The 14,366-nt window shown below is 43.3% G+C and overlaps 1 protein-coding gene across 4 annotated transcripts in view; it reads left to right on the top strand.

The window, feature by feature from the left end:
* ARHGAP32 (Rho GTPase activating protein 32) overlaps positions 1–14,366 on the top strand; it is a 258,191-nt gene that overhangs the window by 144,924 nt on the left and 98,901 nt on the right. For all 4 annotated transcript variants that reach the window (XM_056322830.1, XM_056322827.1, XM_056322828.1 and 1 more), the window contains one exon: positions 13,418–13,504. In XM_056322830.1, coding sequence (XP_056178805.1) covers positions 13,418–13,504 — 87 coding nt within the window. The remainder of the gene's footprint in view (positions 1–13,417; positions 13,505–14,366) is intronic.

Below are 14,366 nucleotides of genomic sequence, written 5' to 3'. Positions count from 1 at the left end.
TTCATTCATAGCTAGTAAATTATTAACTGGACAAAATGAGCATCTGGGCTTTTTAGGAATGACTTTATCCACGTGCCTACCTCTGAAGTTCCTGCCACAGGCAGCTCGGTGACATTCCAAACTCTCAATAAGCAGTGCAAATCGGGACAAAGCATCTACAAGACCCCTGCAAATTAATTATGAGTATTACCACTGCTCCTTCATTGGAAATCGTAAGTCACTGTAAGCTTGTAGGATGTGTTGTAACTTCTCCCTTTGTGCTGGCTCAGCTCTCCTTGTCTTTTGTGTAGGAGAGTTGGACTTAAACCACTTCCTATTTCCTGCCTATCTTTGCTCGTTGCTTTTCATATGGCCCACTAAGCCTTTTATCCCTTGCACCCAGATTTGCATATGTGGATAAAGGGAATCTCTTCACATACTTTTTTTCCCCTGCTGTTAGTGGCGTCAGGCTGAGTGAGAGTTTTTGGTGTAGCGTTGCTGGTGATACAGTACCTGTTACTCAAAAATCTGAGCTTAATATTTGCCATAAGTTAAAGAAACTGAGAGCTTGTGTTTTATTTATGTGTTTGGCTGAGCAGTCAGAGTAGAGTAACGAGGACTGTTTGGACTAGCTGCTCGCAAAATACTACACAGTCTGCATAGCAGTGCTACTCGCACACAAAATTCAGCAGATGTGAGATTTAAATTAATTATTTGGAATCTGACTCGTGGCTTTTTTTCTTATGCTGATTCCTTACAACGTGCTTCTGTGAGTAGCTGGGGTTTCTCTTTCTCTCTTTCTTTCTCTTTTTCATCTTTCACATTTGAAAAGCTGGGAGTTCATAGGGAACATCCCAATATGCTCTGGAGATGTAGGGAACAAAGTGCTAACAAGTACTGTGCAGATTAGTAAGAGTCAAATCTCAAGTTTGAAACAGAACGAGAAGTTCAGAATCCTCTGCCTGGTCCAGAAATGCTGTTTGCACGATGCACTCTAAAAGGCACTTTCTGTAAAGATACTCAAATATGTGTTCAAACTCTTTGACATTGAAACCAAATAATTTTTGTGTTCAAACTCTTTTACATTGAAACCAGAGGGGTCTCTGCTTGGGGCCCGGTTTATTGTACCTGGAGGTGTCTAGGCCAGGAATTGCTGCAATATTTGTAATTATATTTTGTCAGCAGTGTAATATAATATTAATGGGAGCCTATACCCTTAGTCATTTAACACATCCCTGCAATCGCTTTTATTAAGGAAATGTTTCGTTTATGTGATACTGTTTTATGGAAAACGAATTTGAAAGAGATAACTTGTGTACCTTAAGATTACTTTAATTTCCTTTTGGCTGCGCTACACTTACTGCTTTCTTTCCTTTCCTGGTGAGCCCTGACGTCCGTACAGCAAGCCACGCGGGGACTACAGGCTATGTTGCTTTCTTCCAGCAGGGTTGGCCAGGTATGCTTGGATGGAGCCTCAGTGCTTCGTCGTGCTCTGTGACAACAGCGAGGCTGTGGAGCAAGGCATCACACATCCTCCTGTGCCTGTCAAAGTGCAATGCTCTGTTTTCTCCGAACAACAAAACAATCATTTAATCAACAACAAGCCATAATGGAGGCTCTGTATTTACTCAAACCAGATGCGTTCATGTCTCTGAGGCTGGGCTTACCCAACAAGCTTTCTTGGGAATAGCTGTGGTTTTGATTTCCATCGTAGGTGTGCAAGGAAAACTGTCTTTTTCCTTTGTGTTTTATCCCACGGTATGTCTTTTGGTGGTCTGAAGTAATAGATGGAGTGAGTAACAGATTCTGTTCATTTATCTTCTAGTTCTCAATGCCCAAAGCACATGTCTATGCAGCAGAGTACACGGACGTTTGCTCCTGTGCGTCAGGGCTGCTGTAGCCGTGGAGCCTGGCGTGGTGGTGGGGATGGCCTGATAGGCTCCCTTGAGAATGAGTTTGCAGAAGGAACACGATTGCCTGCGCCATCCATACTTTGAGATACGCTCTGGCAGTGATCCCCCAGCTGTGGTCACAGTTACTGAACGCAGGGACTTTCCATGTTGTCACCATGTGTAAGTCATTACCCCGTTGTATGTCTGGCAGAAGGAAAGCCACCCATGTCCACAGTAAACAGTTGTTTGAGAGCCACTGCTTAGCGTCATGTTTCATTGTTGCTTTCTGAAACCCCAGAGACTGGAAGTAGTTTCCTCCATGAGAAGAGGAGAAGAAAATGAGGTCATCGTGGAAGCAAAAAAACATGCAGGAAAGAAATCTGTGAAGCAAATCTGGTGGTAGTTCTGTATTTCTCCCACGTCTTCCCACATTTCATTACGAGTGAGATAGATTCTCCTTTGTGCGATGGAGCCAGGAAATCCAGGTTTCACCCAACTAAGGTGAAAAACAGTTTTCAGCCTAGTGGCTTTAAAGCTCTCTCACTAACCGTGTTTTGGGTCTAATTTATTTTACGGCCATTATTTCTGTAGCCCGGAATGCATGGAGTGAGGAAGTTTCTTAATGGTCAGTTCATATAGAGCTTTAAAGACAAAAAAGAAACGCACTAAATTCCAACCAGAAAACCCAGAGGTGGCAAATTCAGCTTAGAGAGCATTCCAGGATGTTACGTCCCCTTTGCACATCATCAGGTGCCCGAGGCACTGCTCTGCATGCAGCCGTGCGTGGGGGGTGTTCGTTAGTTTGTTTTTAATAACATCAGATATTTTAACTTCATGAAAACATTCTGCTTTCAGACTCTGAGAAGTTGGTTTTGCCTAATGGAGTCCCTAATGGCTGCGTCTAAGAAGTTTTTATGAATATTTCATTGCTTATGAAGTTTGACCTTCTTACACATTTATAGGAAATAAAAGGGTGAGACCACATGAGAAAACATTCGCAACTTAATACTGGAAAACCTGGGAAAAGTATCTCTGATACAACTCTGAGATTTTATGTCTTAACAAGCTTAGACATCAAATATACTTGGCTTAAGAATTAAAACAAACAAACTCCAGCAGCGTGTACATAAGCTTCCTGTGTTGGCAGCTCAACCTGGAATTAGGGATCGAAAGTGAGGTCTTTCCAAGTTGCACATTTCTGACTGCAGGAAGAGTCAAATTCTGTCGAGGTTGCCCCAGATTTCATCTTCAGAGAGGCACAAACTAGATCCCGCTGTGCTTTGTGTCGGAGAGCGGCGTTACAATAGCAGCCTAGCATGGATAGCGTGGCGCGGGGAGGATCCACCTCTCCAAAACAGCATGTGGGATTGGAAGGGGTGGAAGTCACGAGGAACCGCCTTCCCTCTCCTCTTGCTGTGTGCAGCAGGATTGTGGCACTGGGCAAGCGTTTTGCCTGGTTTCACGTCTATTTTCTATTGCTGGCTTAGTTGATTGATACTCCTTAACATGCCTTATCTTTAACCATTTTCCTAATGGACCAGAGCGGAGCCGTCCTGCACCAGTCACTGTGGTAAACTTAAAACCACCAGGTCAGAAGCTGCTGTATTTGCAGCGGAGTCTTTCCTGGCGTGTAGTTACACGAGCACCCCGTCCCCAGTACCATGTATTGTTGCAACTACGCAAATTCCTCCTGACAGGGGGATGCTTCTGGATCTGCATATACACAAGCACCTAGTAAGCAACATCTTGTAAGCCAAGATGGTCTTCATCACCAGGAAAACAACATCATCATTCTCAGCTAGCCTGATGTAATGGAAATCAACACCCATCAGACCGATGCTGATAACGTTAGTCAATGCTAAAAGCTGTTGAATTTCAGGCTGAAGCTGGCTACTGCTTGCATGTGGGTGCCGTGTATTTTTTCCCTCCGCTGGCTCTTGGGGGTATTCCTCTGCTTCGAGCAAGGGCAGTTGCCTGCTCTGAAGGCACACCACTAGCAAAAACCTGCGAGCAGCAGTGGGAACAGCCTTAGTAACCTCTGTCCAGCATGACAGTCTGGAATTACGCTCTAAATAAGATACCAAATCCAGGAGTAATTAAATCTTATGGCCTGCCCTTCTTTACTGCCATCTTAAAATGATGCCATTTGCCAGCTCTCTGTGCAAGAGTTCAGGTGCGTGTGTATTTAGGAAGTTGTAGCAGCTTGTCACACCACAGGAGCTCTGTATTTCACATGTTCTAGTCAGGATGGGTGCCCAGCCCACTCTCCTCTGTCTTTAAAGTCATCTTCTGCAACTGTTTTGATTTGCAGAGGAACTCAAGGAGCATTACAGCTGTTCTGGCCTCTCTTAGAAGTGCGAAGATGCGCAGCACGTATGCATGACCTCATTGGAAGCTTAGATTAAAAACAAAGGAACAAAATCACCCAAAGGAGACCTGGTCTTGAACATGTAAGGCACATATGGAACTATTATTCTATTATTGCATCCAGTATGATAAAAGCAACTCAAGGATCCTGCTGTGAAGTTAGTATCTGCCCTCTTCTCTAGCTGTGCATATTTATAAACGATGGTAGGATTTATTAGTCTTGAAGGTGAAGCTCAGTTGAAAGGATGCTGACTGCTGAATAATCAAGCTTCCATAGGAAAATATTGTCTCATGTGATTTGCAAGCTTAAAATAATTCTGAAAATAACTACAGGCAAAATACATATCCCACAGCCTTGTAAATTTACTCAATGCATCAAATTCAGCCTTCTGAGTACTCCTGCAATTTAATGTGAACTTGCGTTGGCTAGGAAGAAACTTTAAGCCAGCATTTAATTTCACTTCTGTCGCTAGTATCTTCCTTACATGTTCCAGTGATGCTTTCTGTTGTGCTCTGCTCAGTCCATGGGGGGAAAACAGGATATTTTTATGGGAATATTTTGCATTTTTACCACAGAGGTGCGTTTGTTTTAATTCCAGCATCCAAATAGAGAGTTGAATTATGCACTGAACCTCAACGCCCATATCTGCAAACGCATGTGGCCAAAATTAATCTATGCGACGCTTCTACGCCATTCTATCATACGCACTTCACAGACGTGACATGAAAACGCGACCGCCCCGGGAGAGCGTTGCTTGCCCGTCTTTTGCCCTGGCGCTGATGCCAGGGGAGTGCGGCAGGCCTGCGGTGTTCATCGATTGTCTGGGGATGATGTATAATACACCGTGCAGTCCGGCCGTGCAGCGAGTGATTTTGTCACGCTGCGGTTAACTGGGGGTAGTAATCTCTGTGGCGTTACAGGAGATGTGTTTTATTTTTTGTCTTGTTGAGCTCCATTTTTTTTTTTTTTTTTTTTTTTGGCTGCTCTTGGGTACCGCTTTTCAAACGGATGATTTCAATTAGTGAAGAAGTGGAGTTTCGTATAGAAAAACATTCTTGAAACATGTCTGTCTTGTCTTTACCTTCATCATTACTTCAGGATATTTGTGCTTGGGTAAAGAAGCCACTCTCGGAAATGTTCTTTTCCTGTTCTGAAGCCACAGTTCGGTGTGAAAAGGAGAAAGCAGAAGATGGGGAACCATGTGGGAGTATAATTACTACATTTACATTTAGCAAGGTAAATCTAGAGAGAGGAAAAATAGGCTAGACAAATACATTTATGCTGTCAGCGTAATTAGTTAGAAAATGTTTCCCTGTTTCAAGATTTGCCGATCTAAAACTTCAAATGTAATAAAGCTGTGTCTTCAAATATATCAAAAAACAGGTCTTGAAGGTGCCCCATTACAAGACAAACTAATGTAAGTAATGGACTCAGCTAAATGAAGATGAAGTGCTATTTGAATCGCCAGGGTAATTTAGGAGATAGCGAAAGTGTTAGGGACTGGAGCTGAGAGAGGTAAGGAAAGCTTTTCCTTTCCGTGAGTCTGCCTCTGAGTCTGATCAGCGTTAAGACTTTTAATTTCTTCAGGATTTGTCCCAAGTATATTTGGGACCTAGAAAATTTTTTTAAAAGTAAAACATAGCAATATTTCACAGGAAGGTTAGCCTCATATTTCTTGCTTTTAGCCATCAGACATACTTTTCACCCAATACATACATTCCAAAGTGATGCATAAAGGTGGCATTTGTCCTGTGGTTTTTCCCTCATCTGATTTACTAAATTGCGCAAACATCGTAAATTAACAAGAGAAAAGACACCGAGTAGACATTGGAAGTGTGGTGGTTTAGAAAGGGGAAAAAAAAGTCCATTTTTAATACTGTCAGAAAAAATTATCAGATGTAATAGTGGTTTGGAAACTTAATGAACTTTTGCTATGGCTGCGTTTGAGCGGCAGGAATTTCAGTTGCATGTGTCTGGCTGCTTTTGCCAGGGAGTTAACCTTAAATTCCAACTTGGAAAAGCGTAAAAAGATTACCAGGTTTCCTTGGAACAATGACACATCCCCTGCCAGGAAAAGCATCAGCCTTTCCACTGACTTCAAACTCCTGGCGAAAGACTTCTTTGGCATTCCTGCCATCTCTTCTCTCCTCGAGATTTCTACAGATGTGCACTATGTTTCAGATAAAACCTGTTGCAGTTTACGCTTGCCCGTGAGGCTGATTCATTGCCATCTGCTCCATCGCATCCTCCCGTGCTGGGGAGCTCAAGTCTCCCATGACCTCTCCATCCTGCCTGGACCGCTGTGCCAGATGCTGCCAGTCATTTGTGGGGGCTCACGGATGGACAGTTGTGGCATAAAGTGGAAGGAGTGGGCCTGCTAACGAGGCTTACCTTGGTTATACTTCTGATAATTTTAATATTACGAAACATTGCAGTTTCTCTTAATCTGTAGAGAGCAGCTGTATTCATTTTATGTGCTTAACGACTTTGGCCGTGAAAGGCATTTTTCACATGGGACCGTACATTTGCATTACATTATGCGCAGGCAGGTGCCGTTTGTCTGTTGCTTCGCCACGGGTTTGATGGCGATAACGCATGTATTGCACTTCGTGCATGCGGATCAGACCCAATCAGAGGCGGGACCGTATGTTCCAGAACACCTCAGTAGATGCACCCGCTGTTCAGGGTCAAGGTCAGGCTTGTTTCTGACAGGATCTTGGTATGAGGTGCCAGGAATGTATTGGCCAGCTCAGGCTTGGTGATGAATATGTGTGACTGCGCTTACATTTTGCTGGAATAGCTGGTAATTGCTCCCTGTGGCTTAATATTGTGTCAGTTACGTACTAATAGTGTCACTAAAACCTTTTGCAGGAGCCAGCCTGCAAATACGGTAATGCATAAGCTGCAGATCTTTTGGCTTTTTGCTAGCTGTCAATCGGTGCGTGGGTTTCAGAGGAATTTAGGTAAGAGCTTGGGAGATGCTGTGTGGAATACTGAAATCAGCTACAAGCGGTCGTAAGAGTTACGCAACAGGCTTTTGCTGCTCTCTAGAGTGGTCTTCCCTGGCCATGTCCCAGGTCCTTGGACGTGAGATGGTGTCTCGGTGGACTTGGCTTCCTCAAAGCACGAGTAATACAGGCAGGTTGGGAGTCTGGGAGGAATGATTCTGCTCCTTCGATTTGGATACAGGGAGAAGATTTGAAGGAAGAAGGTATCAAGCATATTTTCCTAGCCTACAGTTTTCCTTCTCTAATTAATTATCATCTATTTACTTAATGCCTTCCACTTAAATTCCAACCTTAACTCTAATTCCATTGGGGAGGGGAATTTATTTTATTTTATTTTATTTTATTTTATTTTATTTTATTTTATTTTACTTTGGTTTGGTGTTTTTTTGGTTTGTTGGATTTTTTTGTTTAATTCTAAAATTGTTTTTAGCAGCAGGTAAGATTTTAGGCTTTAGGTAACAACACACTGCAAAATGTGTTATGTCACTGGAAGCAAGGCAAGTTCATGGTATGAGTTATCAAACACATAGGCTGTGCCAAAGCTCTTGTAACCTTTAAGTATGGGCTGTTCTGCATGCCGGCTCTCCGCCAACAGCTCTGCATCACTCACTTGCCGAGATTCGTGTGTGCAAGCGAGATCGATGTGTTCATGGCTTTATGAAGCAGAAGTTAAAATAAATGTTTCATAGATGAGTCAAACCTACGCTTCCCAAGCTTACACAAATTATCCTTTCGTCAGGAGAGCTGGATGATGGAGTTAAAATCACTCAGCAAACAAGGGGAAGAAGGAAATTAAAGCCAAAACTATCTAAACGAGCTTGCTTTGACATCTGGGTGTCAGAGGCACAGGTAGGAGGAGCAGAGACAGCCCCACTGACCTTGCGAAGCAAAGCCTTACCTGGCAAGGATCTGGCATTTTAATTCAGTAGCCAACAGTCTTGGTCTTGGCAGCAGATTTGTCGTGCTCTTCTTTGAAATGATTTTTTCGAAGGTTTTGTCCTCTGTACGAGGAGCCCGCAAGAATGTGACTCTGGTGTAAAGTGAAACAATTGACTGCATGAATCTCAAAAGTTGTATTTTAATAATTTTTCTGCCTGTGGTCATACTGGCAAGTGAAACCTGCTTGTGAAACAGGGACACTTAAAAGCTGCCTCTGCTCCACTTAAAGTCCTCTCCCCAGTCACCAGCCCCTGCTTTTTTGGATCTCCGTGCAGGGAACGTGGCAGGTCCCATGTGCCTTCCAGACAGGTTCACAGTAGGCTTGAAATTACAGAGCTTCAGACAAACAAATGAGTCTTTAAAACGCCTGCTGCTTTGCTCCAAGCGCAGATCTGCCAGGGTTTGATGCGAGGATTATTGTTGGAGGGAGAGCAGAAGGGAGCTTCCAGAGCTACGCTGGAGAGGAGAGAGTGTTTGTTTTGTTCTTGGTAACCCCCGTTCTGGAAGATAAATGCACATGCACAGAATTGTACCCTGTGAAACTACGGAGCTTTCGGATACGACTTCTGAATGTGCCGTATCATACGTTGCCCTCCTGTTTTCTTGGTTGCTGTTTATCTCCGCAAGAGGAATAACCACAAAATTATCCTCTGCAGGAGACTCTTGTAATCGCTGTCTTGATCTGAGACATTGATCTGAGCTCATTACTAGAGATGAGCTGCTTTTTCTCAGACAGTGGGAAGACCGCGTGCACTAGAAGCCTTTTAAAGTTAGTCCTGCCTGTATATATGATCCATGAAGTCTTGGCTAGCCAGCTCTGCTCTTTTTGGCAAAATTGCATATGAGCAAGATATGTGACTTAATTTTGTATATATAGGATGTATTATAGTCTTTCAACATAGCAAGGTGAAACTATTACTGTTGATAATGCAAGAAACCTGGTTGCTTCTTCGGTTGGCCTCCTGCTCCTGGAAGTCTTCGCTGCTATTTGGTTTGTTATAGTTACCCATCGTCTGGCAGATCATTGTGTTAGGAGCTACAGCCCTTACTAGTCAGCTGCACGAGGCAACACAGTGTGCGTGTGCTGGTAGAGGAAATTCCCTGCCTGCTCCAGGATTTAACATACTCATCAGTTCTTTGTGGGTGTGTGCAGAAGGGCAGAGCAGAGACTCACAAACTTGTCTCTAGCTGTGTAAAAACAAATTTGGACGACACCTTGACGTAACATTTGCAGCACTCTGCGTTAGCCATACAGCTGTTAAAGTGCGATGCGTTCGTGGGACCGTCTTAAAGGCTTTCTTTCTGTATCATAAAGTGCCACCACAAAAGAGTTTGGGATACCATAAGCGTAATTTATGGAGTCAGTCATATCTACTTGTGCTAGCAAAGCATACATATTCCGATAATAAATGAACCTAACAGAACCTAATGCATCATAATTGTTTATCAGATTCAGGAAGTTTGACAGGCACTTTGAATGTGAAAAATGAGCATTTTATATATCAAGCTATACATATATATATATATAAAATACAAAGTATGCTGTTTAAAGTTTTGATCCCTTACCATAAATGCTATTTACAGATTGTTTCAGCTGTCTGGGATGATACACATTGAAACAGTTACAGGGGTATCCTCGAGACCCTGCTGTCTGTGTTTTGTCCTTTAAGACGATGAAAAGCCATCTCCCAATTTGGACTCAACCAAATTCTGCCTGTGAGTCGTGGTCAGGGTCCACTAAGGTCTAGAGAGGCCTTTGCTTTGTGCTCCCTGGATTTCAAATCGGGCTCAGGCACACCTTTATTTTTCTAGCATGTTTTGCTTTTAAGGGATGCTGCAAAGAGGAAAGGCTTTGAAACATCATGACAGCCCTGATTTTTGGAAGGGCATTAATGCATGTTATGCCACATGGGGAACCGGGAACATAGGTGAATATTCATCTTCCAGGGTGGTTTGCTGCGAGGACTGTTCAATTGCAGGATGAAACCAATGGATTTTCCTGTGCAAACGTCTCTGTCCCCTCTCTCTCAGGAGGCACGAGGCTGGGTGCAGGAAGAGGAGCGGTCGTTCCATCAGCTTTTACAGCTTCACTCTGAAATAAGGCAGTTGCATATATGGTGGGTGATACAACAGAATTAAAATGTCACTTCTCACAAAGTGAGTTTGTCTAAATGAACTGTTCAGAAGCATTGAGGTGGGAACTAACTACACGGAGGTAAAGTTGATGAATATAAATCAGTAGGTTAATCCTCAGGTAGCTATGCTCTTCCAAATGAAAAGTTGGCTATAACTTAGTCATCCGACACACACGGACCTCACACCTACAGATGAGTCACTTGCTGTTTCTGGAGTGTCGTGTACAGACTTCGCTTGGCTGAATTCCAAACTGGTGTAAATTGCAATATGTGTAAGGAAAGGTGATGCAATTCAACCTTTGTCTTAACTTGACCTGTACCCTTTTCTACCTCACGTTGTGTTGCACGGTACCTGACCTTGAGTGTGTTTGAGGGAGCTGCTGTACTTGTGTGTTGGCCATCCCGCTGCCAGGCTGCTGGCTTCTCCGTTCGGCAGGGCTCGGAGCCAAGTGGAGCCTGTAGTGTTGTGCTTCGGCTTTGATTTCAGGACGGCGGGACCTGAAATTCCATTGGGGGTTGGTAGGGTAGGCACGTAGACCCTAAATAAGCAAAGGGAAGATTAAAGGGTGGAAACTTTTCTCCCTGAGTAGGAAACCCATGTTTAATACAACTGGAGCTCCTTGTTACCGGACAAACGTGGAAAATATCTCCAGCCCTGTATTAGCTTTCCTTTACGGCATGCTTTGTTATTTTGGGTTTTTTTTTGACTGTGAGTTAGTTTCAAAACTTTGTAGCGTTTTAAATGTGACATTTGATAGCAGAGAATGATGATAAAGTGGAGGGGGAATGTGCAATGCAGAAATAAATGATGGTTGTATTTAATCATATTAATGGCAGCAGGCTACACCCTGTTACACACATAGAAAAGCCACTCTTACAAATCTTAAAAATTGCTTCTTTCTGGAATGCAATTTTTTTAGCAGAATTAAGCTCACCGTATGAAAGATCCTCCGCAGTAGTTAGAAAGATTTATCTCTGGGACTGTGTGGCAGACCAACCTTATGAGGATGTGAACGTGCATAAAAATCTTTAAAGTTCTTGCTGGAAAGCTTTACAGAAGAAAGCTCGCTTTGAAGGGAGGATTTATAGGTGGGACGAGAGGCTGGCTGGAAGCCGAAAGAGAGAGTGTGCTGAGAAAGCGGTACAGGAGGGGCTGCAGCAGTGGCCGAGGAGACATTTCATGGGTTTTCTGGAGAGGTGATCTTGGCGGAGTAAAGGTGGCATCCAACGGAGGTGACACCGAGTGGATGCCGTCCTCTAGAGCCTGCACAGTGTTTGCTGCCTTTGTACGTCCTTTGGGTTAACGTAAAGAGCAGCCTCGGTGAAAGGCTCTTCTGTGTCCCCAGTTAGGTACAAGTTTGGGTTTTTTACCTGCTCTACACTGTTAGGCAACGGTGAAGACTGAAGGTGCAAACTTGATTTCTGATACAAATCCTTTGGTGAAAAATGTGCGTTTGTTTGCCAAAAAGGACTGCCACAAAGCATGAGAAACTTATTTGCATAACCAGCATTTGCACGCACGCTCTCTCTTCCTCTACATACGTGTAATGCTGTAAAAATATAATAAATTATGAAAATCCCAAGACTTTCTTTGGTCCAGAAATCTTTTTAATTATCTGCAATTCTGTATACGGCCATCAGAAGAGAGATCAGCAGTCAGGAAGTTAGATCTGGTGAAGGAAGAGCGCAGAATTTGTGTGCTCTGCAGCTTCCTTACAAAGAGGAGAGAGAGAGCGGCAAAATAAAGGTAAATTCATCCTGGGTGTTGGTGGTGATTTATATGGAAGAGAACTTTGCCTTGCATCTCCCTCTTTCTCAGGACATACATGCATCTTATCACCTGGTTCTGATTTTCTCTTGCTTGCATTCATGAAAATGTAGCAATTTGTGATTTGTCTCCTCTGTCTTTTGTTCATTTCTGCTTTTATTTGTTGTTGGGATTTTTTGGTTGTAGCAAATAATGATTTTTTAGAGACTTAAATGTTTATGTACACATTTTCCAGGAGAGAAAGTGTGCTTTTCCAGGAGAGCTTTGTGTAAAAAGTCCTGGATTCTTCTTCAGTGCTTTCTATTTTTAAGCTAGCATCATTTCTACTTAACAAAGAAAGCGAATAATTCTTCTGGCAAGTACGGTGGTGCTTTCACTGTACAATTTAATGTCCATCATACAAGGAGTAAAGGTAGCAATGATGGCCCTGGGTGTGCAGAAAGGTTGAGATGCCTCATCCTGTTCTGTGTTTTGGGGATTCTTTCACAGATTTCTGTTCCCGGGGCTCTGTACTGGATAAAGATTTCTTTTTCTATATAAAACAATTTTTTGGAACACATTTCCCTTTTTAATTTGCCTTGCAAGCAGTCTTAATTTGTTTATGATCGCTTTGTGATTTGTGCTTTCAAAGATGATCATTAAATGTAATCCATTTGAAGACTAATGGGAGTAGCAGGACTAGCAGTAGAACTAGTCAAGGCGCTTGGTACGTGTACAGGAATGACATGGTTAAATCTCTCCTCACTGCTCCGAAAAAAGAGCACACCCCGATGTTGTATGTAATGACTCTGTACCTGATGAATGGTGCCATAAAGCTCTCTGTTGGGGCAAAACACTTGACAACACTGAAATTAGGAGATATGTTTTATTATCTAATGTCTGTCTGAATATATAGAATTAAAATGAATAAAATGCGGGGAGGGGGGAATATCCCTGTTATCTGATACATGAATATTTATAGAGATATTTTCAGTGAACAATTAATTTTGCAGACTTCTAAGCCTGAGGTTTAATCCCTGGCTTGAACAGTTTCCCTTCCTATGATTGTTTTATTTTTGAACCATATTTTTATTTTTAAACTGTCAGGTGAGATGCCAAAATCCAATGGCATTCCAGGGTCTGTGTGTGAGCCATGAATGCTGAATATTTTCTCTCTGACAACTCCAGACAGACAAGCACTTCCCTGTTTCCCTGATACTCAGCATGTCTTGGAGCAAGTTGATGTGAACGTTGTGCTTCATGCATTATTACATGCCTGGCTTATCCCTGCTCACTGACCTGGGCTTTCTCTCTCTTTTCTCCACCCCCTCCCCGCTCCCTTGGTGTAGCTTTCGCTCCCGGAGGAACAGAATGAAGTGACGAGGAATGGCTGTGAATCCAAGGAACTGGTCTACCTTGTACAGATCTCTTGTCAGGTAAATGCCATGTTTTCTCCCCCAACCTTGTTTTGCAGACTGGATTGCATTATGTTTGGCAAGACACCTCGTAATATTTTGCTGTGACACTTTTTCTGCGGCATGTGCGGGTTTTTTTCCACTTCTTCCCTGGCTCAGCCCTCACCAGGATGCTGTCTGTGGTACAGCGGCCAGCTAATGTTAAGAAAAGGAGCATCGAGAGGATCAAAAGGAGCCTGTTAAGCAAATAATCCTCGCTAGTTTGTGTGGGGCTGCACAACGATTAGCTTGGAGACACGAGCGTGCATGCTCAGACTGTATGTACGTATGCCTGTCAGTTGTGGGGGGAGCGTACATCCACGCAGGGATGCGCCAGCTATACAAACAGAGGGAGCACGCGGGGGAGAATGCTGGCCAGCGTTGTTGTTGATCACGGCGTGCCGCTGGCAGCCGGGAGATGGGGATTCTTGATCTGTTCCCAGTTACGGCTCCAGACATCTGGTATGAAATTCTTTCGCTGCCTCTGCTACTGTGGCATCAAAATGCTTTGGGCAGACAAATCCGCCGCTTTGTACCAGATTCCCTAACTGCTAATACGGGGACAGGGACTTTGTAAAATGCTACGTAATAGGTTACCGTATCTTAACGTTTTGAATGAAGCTGTTGTTGACAGATTCAACTGGGAGTTAATGCCCGCGTTTGGTCATTTTTCTGGTCTTGGCATAGCAGTTCTTTCTGTTACCCATCTCGGCGCTTCTTGAGCGTCCCTTTTATCCATTTGTGCTGAACATTATGGGAATCCCTGTGGTGTCTGTCTCTCTTTGTAGAGCTCTTTATGTGATTTGGCTGACATTTCTCAGGTACTAAAAGGAAGTGTATGGAA

Source organism: Falco biarmicus, chromosome 20, assembly GCF_023638135.1.
Source record: "Falco biarmicus isolate bFalBia1 chromosome 20, bFalBia1.pri, whole genome shotgun sequence".
Classification (NCBI taxonomy): domain Eukaryota; kingdom Metazoa; phylum Chordata; class Aves; order Falconiformes; family Falconidae; genus Falco; species Falco biarmicus.
This window is presented reverse-complemented; position numbering and strand designations above follow the sequence as displayed.